The following is a 17,105-nucleotide window of genomic DNA, read 5'->3' as shown; positions in this document are numbered from 1 at the left end:
ATGCACCTTGATTCCTTGACAGAGGTCTTATTTTTCAATATATGTTATTACCATACCTATTAGACAGATTGAGACAGTGAACAGTTTTGTTCCACTATCCTAAATGAACATTTCAATTTTCTCATTTGTCAAAATATTACAGAAAGTTCTTGATGTCAAAACTAATTATACAATGTACTGTTGTTCATTGAGTGTTAAATGCAAAGTTAGAATGGACATAGAGATGTACAGCATGGAAAAAAATCTTCCAATCGGTCCAAATCTTCCATGCCGACCAGATATCCTAACCTAATATAATCCCATTTGCCAGCACTTGGCCCATATCCCTCTAAATCCTTCCTATTCACATATCCATCCAGATACCTTTTAATGCTGTAATTGTACCAACCTCACTTCCTCTGGCAGCTCATTCCATACATGCAGCACCATCTGCGTGAAAGAGTTGTCCCTTAGATCTCTTTTATAATGATCCATAATTTTCTATAACACAGATGAATGAATGGCATCTGGTGTTCATTAGAAGTGCTCATGCCCATCCATCATTCTATTTTGCATCAAAACATTGCTGATGTGCAAACTGATAACATTACGTCGAAGGAACTAGGCATACAAAGCTAAATTAGCTGGGCAAATCACGACGTATCATCTTACCCATTCAGATCACAGGATTGTGAAATTAACAGTGCAAAGACTGAGAAGAAAGTATATTGGGTATTGCATTTATCTAGTCTCAATCAGGTGGAAAATGAAAAACACAGACAGTTAAGAAAAAAAAAGTGGACGGAGGTAAAAAAGAACAATATAACAGACACTGTTTAACTATTAGCCATCTCACAGGTAAAGTTCTCTTCCACAGACAGCAGTGAAGAGTGGCTCACTGATCTTACTCAAGGGGGAGTTACAGCCTCGTTTTACTCAACAAGGAAGTCAACAGCTACGGAAGGGAGAGGGGGAAAGTGGAGTTGAGGCCATAACTAGATCATTCATTATTTTATTGAATGGTGGAGCAAGTTCAAGGCCAAAAGGTCTAGAGTGGTTCTTCTAATAATTTAAATGCCTCAGAGATTAATTGGCAGGAAGCAAACTTTAACACATCACTAAAAGAACTCAAACAACCAATATGGGTTTAATTGTGTGATAAATTGCAACATAGCTTCAAGTATCCTAAGATGATGCCTCAGTCAAAGAACAGAAACTAAAGGCAAGTTGTTAAGGATCATACAAGGAGACAATCATAGTCATGAATGATTCCTGTTCATTTCTGGACTGTGCAGATCAATAGAAAAGGCTGCAGAGTGCACACAGACTGCATACGATAGTAACATATATGACTACAGTTCTACTATGGTTGTTGCACATATCCTGTGTGAAACTGCAAACTAAATTGCATTCATTAACTGTTATGACTATTCTAGCAGTACCAATACTCCAAGTCTCTGTTCTTTGCCTGGCTGTACCTGCAATGGTTTCGGTTCAACTTGTATTCCTCCTTGATTAACCTCTTGGTTCAAGTATAGTTCAAGTATGAACTGTGCCATTATATGGAAATAATTTTAAGACACTTTAACCGCTTCTCTTATTACAAGACTTCCTGATCTGCTTAGCCACAAGACGAAAAAATTCTTGGAGTTGCTTGCACTTCAGAAACAAAAGGGTGTACAGTACTCTTGACGGCACAGCAGCCAGAAAGGGGGCAGCTCAGAACATTCTAGCCATACATGCCCCTATTGAGAAGTCATAATTAGTAAGCCTGAAAAATTTACTAGTGTCTTATCATTTCAACTTCTGACTACACTTACTTAGAATGGCCTCTTTTTTTAAAGTAGTCTTACTGTATTTTGTTTACTTCCACCATTTGAGCAGTTCTACGTGAAGGGTGACAAATACAAGAGAAAATAATTAATTACTGCCTTCGAGTATAAAATAGATGCTAAAACCAACTGGATTATTGTATAGACAAAGCAACTCACTGTTGGAGCTATAATAAAGTAAGTTAGATTTAATTTTTCATACTTTAAGAGTATTCAAATTCTCCTCATTTTCACCATTACTATTCAAACAAATATGCAATGTAATTTTTTTTTAAAAATCACATTTACAACTGAAGTTAATTTCCTAAATATCTGCTAAAAGCATTCTTGTGAATGATCTCCAAATTGGTTTCTTTTCTAGAGAAAGATAAATGTATTTTATTGAATGTCTCTAGTTTGTTTAAAAAAAGAATGAAGAACCTCATCAATTTTTATACCAAAGAAAACTGACTAATTATTTTTGACAGTGTGTGTGGCATTGACTTATAGGGTTAAAATTCTCTAACTTCAACCCAAAAGGCATTGTCCACTATACACTTTTTCTGATGTACAAGTCCAGCTAAAGTAATCTTTGAACTTCATAATTGAGAAAACGATTCAGTGGTAGCATCCATATTCAGCACTTCAGCAGGTGGCGACCTGGGTATCTGAAATAAAGCAAAATAGGACTTTAAATTACTAGGGTTGCAACATATTACAGTCAATATCTATTTAGTTGTAAATGCATATTGATACCAAATCCCCAATATAGTCATTACTTGCGTGCTACATTATGATTTAAGACCTTTTAAGATTACATCCCATGTAGCTGCATGCTTTTAAAACCAAAGCAAAGAACTGCACATGGAGAGCTGACATAAAAACAGAATAGAAAAATCAGAGTTCTTAAGAGTCACCAAACTCAAAATGTTGTTTTGCTTTCTACCCACAGATGTTGCCAGACCTGCTGTTTTTGCTGGTAAAACTACTGGTCCTGGAAGCAGCAGTTAAAAAAATAGTACAGCAGTCTGCTGCTTTGTCTGGCAAATACGACATACGAGTAGCTAAACTGCATTAAACAGCAAGGTCCAATGTTTGATTCCCATCTGTCCTGAGTTAGCGGTCTTTGTAGCTACAATAAATGTCAGGAAACCCCGAGTCACAGAGTGTCTCCATTCATCAATGACACTTGCTGAAAGGTGGAAATGTGAAAATCTCAAACAAAGACAGAGTTGGGATGAGGTTTAGCCAAATGTTCACCTATATTGCAATGCTCACTTTATAGGTCTACACATGATAATTCGTGTACAGTTGTACAATAACAAAGTTGTTAAAACATATCACAGTAAGGACCCAATGCCTTTAAAAAGAGAAAAGATGGAGAAAGAAAGTGCCCCCGTTCGATAGTCTGCATGGAGGCACTCGTACAAGACAAGCTGCCAATGCCACATCAGAGAAGCACCTAAATTGTAACAAACAGAACTGAAAACGTTTGCAGGGCTGAACTTCACAGGAACTGATTTAACCCAATTCACTGGGGGGAGCTTCTTGCTTTACTTGAAAACTGTCAGGACATGAAACCAGATAAATCTTACAAATAAATCAAACCATAAACTCAGCCAGACTATAAATTAGTTGCAGGGGTATCCATAATCTCCTAAAAGTTTTCAAGACTTGTTTAGGATAAAATAATCAGTTACCTGCAGTGGTTTCTTTGAAGATGTTGAAGTGTCTTTGGATAGGTTCTGGATCTCTTTTCGCACTTCTGAAAAAGCTTTATTGACTTTACAGACCTTTTCATTATTCACAATGTTAATCTGTTCAGAAGAAAATATAAAGTTTAACTCCTTGTAGGCAGTGAGCTACTCCTACACTGCCTGAGCAGTAATTTCATTATATGATCGATGCACACATCAGATTTTTAAAAATGCAAAGCTGGTGACTTTCATAGTCACCTGTGGTGAAGCATTTCAAAGCAATGCTGGCAGTCTTACTCATATCACTCATATTTTGGTAAATTTAAGCTGACAACCCTGGTTGGGTTTCTTCAAAGCTTATTAAATTGATTTTTAAAAGTACTGGAAAGTTCAACTTCTGGAATAAAAGAATGTATTTCTCGCACCCTCCCCCTCCCATTTATCAGTTTAAAAATTGCTTGAAATTTATGTTGATATAATAGTTAAGCATATAAAAAAAAGGAAGCATTTTCCAATGAAAGTCAAGCAAGCAAATTCACAAATAGTGTATTTAAAATAACTAAACAGAAGCACTGGATTAAAAAAATGAACCAAATTGTTCTTATTCATTCAGAAAGATAATCTGCGAGGACAGCAGAGGTTTGAACAATACTGTATTAACATTGCTTGGAAATCATCAAGTCTAGCAAGTATACCATTAGTCTGATTCCCACGTTCTCACAATGCCCATTCTATTTGCTAATATCAAGTGCCTGAATGACATTAAAAAGCATTAATATGAAATGCAGGATTAGTATGCAGTGTGCGGATGACTGCAAGAAAGGACAATTCAAATCACTAACATTTGCATTATGAGGTCACTGGTTTGGGTCACTCAGTGTCAAAAAGAAAGAAAAAGGGATGAACAGTCACCAAATTCTAGCACAATGCAGGCTATTCTTGAGCTATTGTGGATATAACCCTGTCGACAGCTACTCTATAATGACTGCAACTGTTAAAGATGGGTTGTGCTTCAGAAACTGTGAACATATCCTATCTGCCTCGATGGCCAAATCTCTCAGTGGCTGCTTGTGTGTTGGCTCTTCTGCTTTGAAGAGCTTCCAAAACAGAAATGATAGTGGAAGCAGAAGTTTTAATCTCATAACCAGACAGCGTGCCAAATGTGTCAAAGGCTACTTCTGTGACCAAACCAGTCAAGCAAACAGGCACATGCACAGAAGACAACACAAATATATATTTTAAATTGAACAAATACTTTTTAGATTGCATCACTTTCATGTCTGGAAATGAGGAAATATTATTTTTGAAATGTTAAATATAAAAATGTAAAATCAACAGTCAGCTATAAAGGCGCAGATTAGATTAGATTCTCTACAGTACGGAAACAGGCCCTTCGGCCCAACAAGTCCACACCGACTCTCCGAAGAGTAACCCACCCAGACCCATTCCCCATATTTACCCCGGACTAATACATCTAACACAATGGGCAATTTAGCAAGGCCAATTCACCTAACCTGCACATCTTTGGATTGTGGGAGGAAACCGGAGCACCTGGAGGGTGCCCATGCAGACACAGAGAATGTCTGTGTGGGGTTTGCACAGTCACCCAAGGCAGGTACTGAACCTGGGTGCCTGGCACCGTGAGGCAGCAGTGCTAACCACTGAGCCACTGTGCCACCCACTAATAAAGCATATCAAAGAGGAAATACATTCACAAAGGAATCAATGCAGTAAATACCATATTATGATCAACATTTAGCCCAACAGGATCACCGATTAGCAGACAAAGACCAACAATGCAAAGAGCCCACAATAAAAACGGCTTGCAACTGGTTCACCCATCTAAGTGAAGTCATTTTAAAATCATATTGGAGTTCAGAAGAAAGCGGTGTGAGGAATAGACATAATTAACAGAAAGCAGGCAGGAAAACACAACTTCATACCTCCACTTAAGAACATCAGTGATCAAAAACAAAGACATCAAACTTGGAATTATGGTACAATAACCTTGGTCACTTCATTTGATTTGACTAATGGGAAAGATTGTATGGTGTTCGAAATATCCTTATTTAGAGAGACTGCAAACTGAGAACAGAGCTGAAATCCATCATTAAAGGAGAAGTTGTAGTTGCAGAAAACATACTAAATAAATAGCTAATATGCTGAAAGAGAATCATAGATATGTACAGCATAGAATCAGTCCCCTCAGTCAAACTTGTCCATGTTGACTAGATATTCTAAATTAATCTAGTCCCATTTGCCAGCACTTGGCCCATATCCCTCTAATCTCTTCCTATTCATATCCATCCAGATGCCTGTTAAATGTTGTAATTGTACCAGCTTCCACCACTTCCTCTGGCAGCTCATTCCATGCTCACACCACCCTCTCCATGAAAACGCTGCCCCTTAAGTCTCTTTTAAATTAGATTAGATTTTTTAAAATTAGATTACTTACAGTGTGGAAACAGGCCCTTCGGCCCAACAAGTCCACACCGCCCCGCCGAAGCGCAACCCACCCATACCCCTACATCTACATCTACCCCTTACCTAACACTACGGGCAATTTAGCTTGGCCAATTCACCTGACCTGCACATCTTTGGAGTGTGGGAGGAAACCGGAGCACCCGGAGGAAACCCACGCAGACACGGGGAGAATGTGCAAACTCCACACAGAGAGTCGCCTGAGGCGGGAATTGAACCCGGGTCTCTGGCGCTGTGAGGCAGCAGTGCTTACCACTGTGCCACCGTGCCGCCCTCTCACCATAAATCTATGTCCTCTGGTTCTGGACTCCTCTACCCCAGGTAAAAGACCTTGTCTATTCACCCTATCCATGCCCCTCATGATTTTATAAATCTCGATAAGGTCAGCCCTCAGCCTCCAACGCTCCAGGGAAAACAGCTCAGCTGATTTAGCCGCTCCCTATGACTCAAACCTTCCAACCCTGGCTACATCCTTGTAAATATCTTCTGAACCCTTTCAAATTTCACAACAGCCTTCCTATAGGAGGGAGACCAGAACTGCACACAGTACTCCAAATGTGGCCTAACCGATGTCCTTTACAGCTTTCCAACTTCCTATACTCAATCCACTAATCAATAAAGGAAAGCATACTACCTTTAATGAAGTTTCTGATATCAAACAGTACTCAATAGCCCTACTGAAACTTAAAAATCAAATATGCCTCCATTAACTGTGTTTTGCAATTCTCCTCCATGCCCAAAAATTGACCACCATACAATCCTCTTACTTCTCTTCTCCTTTGTACTGAATTGGTTCCAATCTTAACTTTATGAACAACGAACAAGAGTAGATCACTCAGTCCCTCCTGCCTGCTCCCCCATTTAGATCAAGTTGATCTGATGGTAACCTCAAATCAGCATGCCCACTTTCCCGATAATCCCTTAACAAGAAATTATTCGCCTCTGCACCACTATCCATCTTAAAAATATACAAGGACTATGATTCCACCATCTTTTCAGGAAGGGAATTCCAAAGACTCTTAAATCTTGGAAAGAAAAAGATTGCCTAATCTCAGTTTTCAATGGGCAATCTTTGAATTTTAAACAGTAACTTCCATCCAAACAGCATTGTGGGTCAACCTACACTCAACAAACTGCAGCAATTCACCACCAAGAAGGATGACCAAGAATTGCTGGCCCATCCAAAGATATTCACATGCCATAGATAAATTTTTAAACTCATCCATATCTTTATAAAATGCAGATTAGGCTGGTTTTACACATTCCAATCCTGTCCTGGTAGGTCAGCCATTCTGGTGGTTCTTCTCAAGAACTCAAATTCCAATTCTGCACAGAACTGGCTCTTCCTTCATGCTTTCCTCGATCTTTAAAATGCGACTACCATTTGAAATCGTTCCTTTACAAAACCTCAGGCAGCACCAATGTTGAAACATCTTTTACATGCAATCATGTTGAATCTTCTAATTATAAGCTGATCAAAACTACCCAAGATTTGGGTTTGAATCCAATCCCACCAATCTAACTGCAAACATTCAATTATCTAGATATGCCTAACGAGGAACACAGGACCTGGGAGCGAGAGTAGCAAGCCTGCCCTGTCATAAGAGCATGGCTGATTTATTATTGTTCAGTGTGCATCCAGGGGATCTGTTAGTGACCTCTCATCTTTCCAATTGCTTATCTCAAACCAAATTGTAGTGAGCCAAAGTTCTCTCTCATTGGGACTGCACGTGGCATAGTGGTTAGCACTGCTGCCACACAGCACCAGGGACCAGGTTTGATACTAGCCTCTGGCGACTGCCTGTGTGGAGTTTGCACATTCTCAGTGTCTGCGTGGGTTTTTTTCTGGTTTCCTCCCGCAATCCAAAGTTGTGCAGGTTAGGTGGATTGGCCATGTTAAAATGCCATAGTATCCAGGGATGTACATGCTAGGTGGATTAGCCATGAGAAATGCAGCATTAGAGGGAGAGTGTGGTGCTCTGGGTGGGATACTCTTTGGAGGGTCAGTGTGGACTTGATGGGCTAAATAGCCTGCTTCCATACTTGTAGGAACTCTACAATTCTATTGTATTAATGTCATCCTTAATTAATACAGCTACCCCACCAACTTGTTTTAGTTCCCAGCCTTTTTTGAAAGGTCAAACATCCTTTGATTTCCAAGCCTTGGTTTCCATGAAATCATGTCTCTATTATGGCTACTAGGTTATATTTCTCTTTTCCTTTCTGGTCTAATAATTTATCCATTTTGTTGTTATGATTGTTACATTATTAACCGATAATTAATTTTCCAGAAGCACTAGCTGCTCTGGATCATTTGCTGTGTTGACACAAGGTTTCAGCTTCCAATGAAATGGTTCCATTCCATGGTTCAGGGAGCTACTTCTTTTCAGTGATTTTATTGAAGTGATTCCCAAAACAAAAGATTGTCATCAATTTGAATGTGCTTTTCATAATAAACGTTGAGTTTATTTTGGAACACAGTCATTCCCCTTTGAAGAGTACTGGGTCAATGAAAAAATTATTGGTAGTGTGGGTGCGCAGAGGGATCTTGGAATTCATGTACATTGAGCCCTGAAAGTTGCCACCAAGGTTGATATAGTGCTGTTAAGAAGACATATGGTGTGTCAGGTTTTGTTGGTAGAGGAATTGAGCCTCAGAGCCATAGGTCATGTTGCAACTATACAAAATGCAGCCACGTGGAATATGGTGTACAGTTCTGGTCACTCAGTTATAGGAAGAATGTGGAAGCATTGGAAAAGGTGCAGAGGATTTACCAGGACGTTGCCTGGTCTGGAGTGAAGGTCTTATACGGAAAGGCTCAGAGACTTGGGTTTGTTCTTATTAGAGAAAAAGGCCGCGAAGAAGCGATTTGATAGAGACATACAAGGTGATCAGAAGATTAGGTAGGGTGAAAGTCTTTTTCCTTGAATTATGGCATTGGCTTGTAGGAGGGGGCATAGCTACAAATTGAGGGGTGATGGATTTAAGACAGATGTCAGAGGAAGGTTCTTTACTCAGAGTGGCAGGTAGTGCATTCCATGCCCTTCCCAATGTAGTTAACTCAGCCATATTAGAGGTATTTAAACAGTCCTTTGATTAGCACATGGATGATGATGGGACAGTGCAGGGGATGGGCTTAGATTAGTTCATAGGTCGGCGCAACATCGAGGGCCAAAGGGCCTGTTCTGCGCTGTATTGTTCTATGTTCTATTTCACTTTAATATCCCACTTTAAGATCAGAATACTGGAAAGAATTATGAAAAAATGTACCACAAATTATATCCTACAGTATTTTTTTTAAATCAACAAACTACAGTAGATAAAATATAGTAACAGGCCATTTGCTTCAACTTTTCCACAATTATCTTTCATCAATGCCATCTAATCCAGCAGCATAATTTTCTATGTTTTCTCCTTGAAATGGTTACTTAGCTGCTTATTAAGACACACCTGCAACACAATGCAGGAGACCTTTTCCCAAACTACCCAAGATTCTCTTTCAAAACGTGCCAGCCCAAGAGGTTCCTGAAAAACTGGTAAGTCTGAAAATAAAACATCTAAGTGGAAAGAAGCAGTGCTTCTATCAGGACATTTTCCCAAGGCTTTCACAACTTTGATGGTCTTTTTCACCCGAGACTAGATAAACTAGTGGCCCTTTTGAATCTGTGCTCAGCAACAAGGGGTGCAAAGTGTGACTGCAGATGTCACTCTGGTCTTCAGAGGATGGCAATGAGACAGCTTTCTGAAGATTTATCTCCAATGCCAGCATTAAGGGGTCATATGTCTAGCACTCCGTTGTTGCAGTGAACAGCTTGCTCCTCGGGGACTGCAACTTATCAAATCACTAGAGCTTCATAGATCTCTCCCAGCGACAGTGAATCTGGATAGTTGATGAATTAAATTGCAGGCCTTCACTAGATTCAAAGGTGCTTGAAGTGAGAACTCAATGCCTGCTCTATAATTCTTGTAGGTACTGGAGTTTTGAGATATTGGCTGCTTTGCGGGGTCTGTCTGGAGGCATAAACAGAAGTTCTAACTTCAAAGGATAGCCATGATCAATTAATCATCCTGATTCCATTAGGACTGGTCAAGTGCAGTGGTGTATGACACAGCTCTCAGCGTTTCCAGAAGGGTTGAGATGAGAAACTGGTCAGCATCACATTCTTATTAGCTACTCGTTCAGTTAATAAAAACCTTTACCTTTAATTGTGTGGGTTCCTGAATGAGGCTTTCAGTGTGACATGCAACTTGTCAATTGCTTCTTGCATCTATAGCAGCCCTGATAGTCTGAGTCGCTGATTCTATCGATGAGGAAATTAACTGCATGGTTTCACTGAAGACCATCTCAGTTGCCTTCCTTATACAATGATGAACTCTAGTCACTTTATTGTACTAAAGATCTCCTCTTATCACCAGAGGAGATTAGTTCCCAAAGCATAGTCTGATAAAAAGACAATCACTCCAGACCTGAGGGAACAGATAGACTGCAATTTGTAACCTTCAATTAAGCAAAATCATTCAAAAGTGCCTGCCAGACTATTCAGACAAGTAGCCAGATTTAGAAAAGTAGTTTTATTTCAAACACCCGTAACAAATATCAACACGCTCCCAGAGATACAGACCTGCACTGTTAGATACCCAAATGAGATATTAATATCTGACACTCAACAGGATCATCCTAATTTCTGAAAGGTAGTATCAGAAACCCAATAATATACATGCTACAAAAACAAAAATTTAAGGTAGCAAATCAACTAAAGAAAGCCAATGGCATAAAGACATACATCACACCCTTGTGGTTCCCAAGTGACAGAAATTTTAAAATGTACAGGTTCGAAGTAAGTTCTCGCACAATAGTGAAGTATTCACTAACCTTCTTGAGACTTGTAGTTACAGGTTTGGTTTTACTTTTGACCTTGAGATTTTTGCTTTTGGCAACTTTGAAGACATCTTTATGTTTCTGTGCCTTTGATTTGTTCTTTGCCATTTTGATAGGTTACTGGAAGGTAAACAAACAAACAATCACAAGATCAATTCAATACTGTTTATATGTGCTTATGGACCATAAAACTTACTGGTGTCCAATCTTGATGGAATTCTAGGCATTTCTTCCTACTCCTCCTCACTTAATAAAGACTGACACAGTTACTTCCCTCTTTTCTGCTACTTGTGTCAACTAATCAATCTATCCTCATTTGTGTTCAGAAAATGTCCCAAACCAACCTAAGAAATTCAGAGAGGCAGAATATCTCTTTATTCTAATACATTGTGCTAATTCTACCCATCACGATAGCTGAGATAAGGTTTCATGGCTGTGAAATGCTTGGAAATCTAGCACTTCACCGGTTGATTTCCACTGATCGTCCAAACAGAACCAACTGACTGGTGTGCAATTTGCCTGCAGATTTCACTGAAGACAGACGGGCAGAATTTCAGTCCCTGATGACAGATCTATTTCAGCAAACTGCAGTGGTGAATTAGTGTTGAACCCTATTGCTCAGGTTTTGCTAACTATATTGCCAACATTCCAAAAGGACTGGACTTTGATGTAAGTGCAGTGTCTCAGCCAGATCTGTTCACCTCTCTAGAACCGAGCAACAATAAAGCCTAATCCTTTGATATACAAGTAATAATTTTTCAAAATAAATTAACAGCTGGATTGCTGATCAGAACCAAGGAATTTAGGCTATAAATTATAAACTATTGAATAAATAGTAATTAGCACCAGAATCTCAATACAGGACCATTAAAATTTTGAAACATTTACCTGACTCAGTTACAGAGAGATAATAAAGTGAACACAAGACCCAGCGCTGACCTGGAGATAAGGTGAAATAACATCACAGCACAAACTCTTCCTAACTGTTCTGTCAATAGCTCTATGCCCTAAGCACTGCAACAATTCAAAAATACAATTCACCATCACCTTCTTCAGGCAACTGGGAAGAGACAATATATGCTGGCCTAGCCAGTGACTAAATATCCCATGAAACTATTTTGTTAAAAATGTCTTTTTTCTTCTTATTAAAATCAATTAATAGTCCAATGCATAGAGGAAAGGCAGGACAGCTCAGTACCACCAAATACACATTTTGTTTCAAGTGGGAACTCCACAACAATTCTCACCTCCTAGACAACCACATGTGCAGAAACTGTCATGAGCTGGAGCAAATATTAGCCTCAGTGTAGACAGAGAAGTAGCTGGCACTATTGTGGTAGATTGCAGGGCTTACATGGATAGTGCATTTCTGTGTAGCCACCGCAGAAGAGGAAGAAATGCATGCTAAGCTATCAAATAAGATGAAGCAGGTAGCACAAGAATTGCAAGAATCTCATGAATGCATTTCACTTTCCAACTGGTATTTAATTCTGAATACTAGCCTGTGGAATGGTTCACCTGGGGAGTTCAATCCAGAGCCCAGTTCTTGGACCCCACCCTGACTTAGTTGTACAGAGATGGCAGGCAAAAAAAAAAAAATGGGCATGCAACAGTGATGGGGGATTCTAAAGTTAGGGAAACAGTCAGACACCTTGTGTCACAGGTTAGAACACAAATTGGTACGTTATCTCTCTATGCTGATGTCACCTAGCAGTTCGAGGAGAAAGTGAGGACTGCAGATGCTGGAGATCAGAGCTGAAAATGTGTTGCTGGAAAAGCGCAGTAGGTCAGGCAGCATCCAAGGAACAGGAGAATCGACGTTTCAGGCAAACGCCCTTCTTCAGGAATGAGGAAAGTGTGTCCAGCAGGCTAAGACCTAGCAGTTCCACAGCATTCTGACAGGGGCCACTGATCAGTCCATTTAGACAGCTCAACTGTACCAATAACTTGGGTTGAAATGGGAAAGAGATCCGTCAAACAGATTCTAGAGATTTACAAATGAACTAGCTAGATCTTAGAAGCCACGATTAATGGATCACTCCCAGTGTCATGCATTACCAAATACAGAAATAAAATTACAAGAACAGGTGAATACATGGCAGGAGAAATTGTGCAGGAGGAAGAGTTTTTGATTTCTGGGACTTTCCAACAGGTTCCAGGGAAGTGGACAAAATTACAAGTTAATGGATGCAGGACCAATACAGTTATATGGTGGTTTGCAGGTACTGTTCAGGACATGTAAATTAACATGGCAAGGAAATGGGCACCAGGGCATAACAGGTGAAAGGAATATACAAGCTGCACAAATAATTGAAAAATCAGAAAATTCTAAGTCCATTTGTAGTAAGTTGGAATGTACTGTTATGTTAATCACATACTTCTGAGTACTAGTTATGGTTGGAATGTTGGAAATTCAGTAGCCAATTTGCACAATACAAACTCCCAGTGTTGTGATGACATCTAGGTAACCTTATGTTGACTAAGAGGTTAAAACAAAGTCAAGGTACCCAATCAATTCAGAGGGCAGCATCTTTCTCAAGTTAATACTTCACCTGAAAGGCAACACTTCAGACAGTGCAGCACTCTCGCAGTATCGCACCGTCGTCCAGTCTGTTTGTTTTGTTGAAGTCCTACAATGGATTGAACCCACAATCCTCTGACTGTGAGAGGCAAGTGTAACATCAACTGAGCCATGGCTGACAAGTGAAAAATGATTAAGTGGTAAAATTTAAAACACTACAAAATATATAGCAGAAATACCCCCCTCTATTACATGCTCAACTAATTCTTGATATAAAATAGAATTTTACAGTTTATCAAATGAAAACGCACCACCTTGATAAACCCGATAAGTTATTCCAACAGTAGGTCCACCCGGCCCAGTGGAGGGATCTCCCCTTTCCTTTTGTACATAGACTGTAATGTTGGAACCTACCCCCAAGTGGAATTGAGGGAACTCCTGGCCAACACTACCACGTGCTCCAGGACACAGCAACGTCACAAACAGCGCGCCACTCACTTCGGAAAGACCCCCAGAGGGAGGCTGCCCGATACACTGCCTGTTTTATAATGAAGCAGAGACGAGAATGTCGGTGTGCGAGAAGACGGAGGTTGTTATTGCTCTAACTTGATTGTGTTCCAGAATTAGTGACTTATCGCATTCAAGTCTGTGCACATACATACAGTTCTGAAGAGGAGCCGCAATAGATGGAAACATTAACTCCGTTCCTCTCTTCACAGATTCTGTCAGTCCTGCTGGGTTTCTGCAGCTCTCTTGGTGTTTCACATTTCCAGCATCCGCAGGGTTTTCCTTTTATAATGTTAGAAATGTTAGCCTCTATTGTTATCTGTCGGACAGACGCTGACAAGTTGCGTCTTGTCATTGAATGAGAGACTTTCATTCCTGTAGCACCGTTCACAACCTCCAGGCATTTTATAGCTAATAACTTTGGAAACTGTTGTCGCAAAAGCAGCCAGTTTGCACACAAACAGCATTGTGTTGACCAACAAGAACAGATCACAAAATAGAGGTGGGGTGCCATGTTTGCATGAAAGCATTAATCTGTGTCCCCTACCATCTGTTCGCTGACAAGATCCCATAGATCTATTTGAACACCAAAGCAATTTATCTGGTGGGTTTTTTTCAAATTGCTATTTCTGAAACCTTGTGGCTGCAATGTTTCCCTACCTAACATTTTAAAACTAGTTCACTAATTCGGAAATGCTTTGGGAGGTCATAAACGATGCTAATGCTAATTTATTTTCTTTCTGTCTTTATCTCTGCATTCAATGCGGTGAAGACACTTCTACAGTGTTGTTAAGTGTAGATTTCTAAAATTGTGACTAACAATAATAAAAGAAAGGTAATCTATTTTTAAGTTGGGAAATGTGATTTGGAGGGGAACTCACAGGTGGTGGTGTTCCCATCTGCCTGCTGACCTTTCTTACTCGGGGTAGAGGCTGCGGATTTAGAAGGTACTGTTACTGTACATTTTGTAAATGGTACACACAGTAGAGGAAGGTGATGTTTCAGATGGAGGGGTTGCCAAACAAGTGGACTGCTTTAATATGATTTGGACGTGCTGGTGTTGGACTGGGATCGACAAAGTTAGAAATCACACACACCAAATTATAGTCCAATAGGTTTATTTGGAAACACTAACTTTTGAGGTGGTTGTGGAACAGGACCATAAGGCACAGAATTTATCGCAAAAGGGTTACAGTGTCATGGAGCTATAATGGTATATTAAACAAACTTAGATTAAGTCTTTTACCTTTTAGAATGGGATATGCTAGTTTCGGTTCTTTAATATGTAAATCCCAGAACTCATTTTAAGTAACATTCTCAAAATAGGTTCAGCTTTTCTAACAATAATTGCCATCTCAGTTCTGACAGTGCATTAAAGGTGTGAGGTTAAAGTCTGTCTGTCCCAATGTTGAGTCAGACTGGTTCTATTTCTAAAGTGGGACTTACAGAATCTTACATGAACTTTGAGCAAAATAAAAAGTAATTCTGCAAATACAAACTCACCCCATAAACTTATGTGTGTGTACATGCAGGAGAGTCACAGTGAGTGTTGGCATGTGAAAGAGTATGTGTGCAAGCTTGGTCAAGTATGTGTGTGAGTGTGATGAGGTACAGGCCTGTGAAAAGGTTCATGCATAGGTATGAGTGTGGGGAGGTGCACGTGTGTGTATATGAGAGAGAGCATATGCATGAGAGATGGTGTGCGTGGGTGTATGAGTATGGAGGAGTGTGTGAGAAAGAGTGTGTGTATTGTAGTGGGGTCACCTGTAGTGTGACATGAACCCAAGGTCCCAGTTGAGGCCATCCCCATGCATAATGAACTTGGCTATCAGCCTCTGCTCAGCCACTTTACATTGTTCCTTGTCCTGAAGTCTGCATTGGAGGATGGTCACCCGAAGGTCTGAGGCTGAATGTCTCGAACCACTAAAGTGTTCCCCAGCTGGAAGGGAACACACTTGCCTTGTGATCATTGTGCGGTCTGAGGAAGAAGAGAAATTGTTGGGCTTTTGTAACTAATGCATCCACATGAAGAGTCCGAGAAAGCTTGTTGTGGATGACCACTCCCAGGAGCTTGACACTCACAACTCGTTCCACCTCTGTACTGTTAATGTGTAGGCGGGCATGAGTAACATCCCACCGAAAGTCAATAATGAGTTCCTTGGTTTTCCTGGAATTGAGAGCTAGGTTGTTCTTAGTGCACCATTTTTCCAGGTCTTCCAACTCCCGTCTGTAGTCTGTTTCGTTGCCATCTGAGATTCGACTGACCAATTTGTGTCATCAGTAAAATTGTAAATGGCATTAGTCTGGTATTTGGCGACGCAGTCAAGGATACACAGTGAGTACAGTATCGGCTGAGTAAGCACTCCTGGGGGTCTCCAGAGCTGAGTGTTAGTGAGGCTGAAATATTGTCCCCAGTCTTCACTGATTGTGGCCTGTGGGTCAGGAAACAGAGGATCCAGTTGCAGAGAGTGGGGCTTAGTCCGAGATAACTAAGTTTAGTATTCAAACTTGAGGGGATAATAGTGTTGAAGGCAGAACTGTAGTCAATGAGTAGGATTCTTACATAGCTGTTCTTTGGTGTCAAGATGTTCTAGGGAGAAGTGATATGGCATCTGACATGGATCTGTTGATCTGATAAGCAAAGTGTAAAACATAATGATTACAACAGTTTGGAATTATAAGATTACAAATGCAGTAAAATTTTTCAATGTAACCTTTGAAAAACTTACAACTCAGAGATGTATCTCTGGATTGCCTACTGTTTACTCTGCCAGTATGTGGTACTGGTATTGATCTTGTAGATAGATTTATGCATTTGTACCAAAACTGAGGTATTGCTGAAATATTACTGCCATTCATTCCAAAATTATTTTCTCAGAATATCTTTAATCTGTGGAATTCTCTTCCCTAGAGAGCAGTGTAGGAAAAGTCAATGTATAGCTTTAAGGATGAATAGGATAGATTGTCACATGACAAGGGAGTTAAAGGAATTAAGGTAGGCAGGAAGGTGTAGTCCTTAGTCAGATCAGCCAAGATGTTATCAAATGGTGGAGCAGATTTGAGGGTTGATTGGCATATTCCTGACTCCAATTCATATATGTGTTCATATTAAGTTACAGAAATAAAAACAAAATACTCTGGATGCTGGAGATCAGAAATAGAAAAACAGAAAATGCTGATGAAACTCAGCAGGTCTGACAGTATCTGTGGAGAAAGAGTTTCTTCTGAAC

At 40.0% G+C, this 17,105-nt stretch overlaps 1 protein-coding gene across 4 annotated transcripts; it reads right to left on the bottom strand.

Moving 5' to 3' along the window:
* Positions 1 to 1,098: 1,098 nt before the first annotated feature.
* On the bottom strand, positions 1,099 to 13,914 carry LOC140477083 (ribosomal biogenesis factor-like). Of its 4 annotated transcripts, none has more exons than XM_072570317.1 (4): positions 13,783 to 13,914; positions 10,842 to 10,967; positions 3,491 to 3,607; positions 1,099 to 2,458 (listed from the first exon to the last, which is right to left on the bottom strand). In XM_072570317.1, the coding sequence occupies exons 2-4, from the start codon at positions 10,953 to 10,955 to the stop codon at positions 2,390 to 2,392; spliced, it is 300 nt and encodes a 99-aa protein (XP_072426418.1). In that variant the 5' UTR covers positions 10,956 to 10,967; positions 13,783 to 13,914; the 3' UTR covers positions 1,099 to 2,389. The 4 variants fall into 4 exon arrangements, with proteins under 4 accessions (XP_072426418.1, XP_072426416.1, XP_072426417.1 ...); XM_072570315.1 differs by having other exon boundaries at positions 13,683 to 13,852; XM_072570316.1 differs by having other exon boundaries at positions 13,680 to 13,847.
* Between the last annotated feature and the right edge of the window lie 3,191 nt (positions 13,915 to 17,105).

This window comes from Chiloscyllium punctatum, chromosome 5 (genome assembly GCF_047496795.1).
Source record: "Chiloscyllium punctatum isolate Juve2018m chromosome 5, sChiPun1.3, whole genome shotgun sequence".
Classification (NCBI taxonomy): domain Eukaryota; kingdom Metazoa; phylum Chordata; class Chondrichthyes; order Orectolobiformes; family Hemiscylliidae; genus Chiloscyllium; species Chiloscyllium punctatum.
Note: the sequence above shows the minus strand (reverse complement) of the source record. Positions and strands in the feature narration are given on the sequence as shown.

Bases quoted from the DNA above. Each gene is read 5' to 3' on its own strand.
- LOC140477083 (XM_072570317.1), bottom strand. From the start codon at position 10,955: ATGGCAAAGAACAAATCAAAGGCACAGAAACATAAAGATGTCTTCAAA. The intron at 3,608-10,841 runs GTTAGTGAATAC...TCTTCTGAACAG, and splicing joins TAACTACAAGTCTCAAGAAG to ATTAACATTGTGAATAATGA. The intron at 2,459-3,490 runs GTAACTGATTAT...GCTTTATTTCAG, and splicing joins CTTCAAAGAAACCACTGCAG to ATACCCAGGTCGCCACCTGC.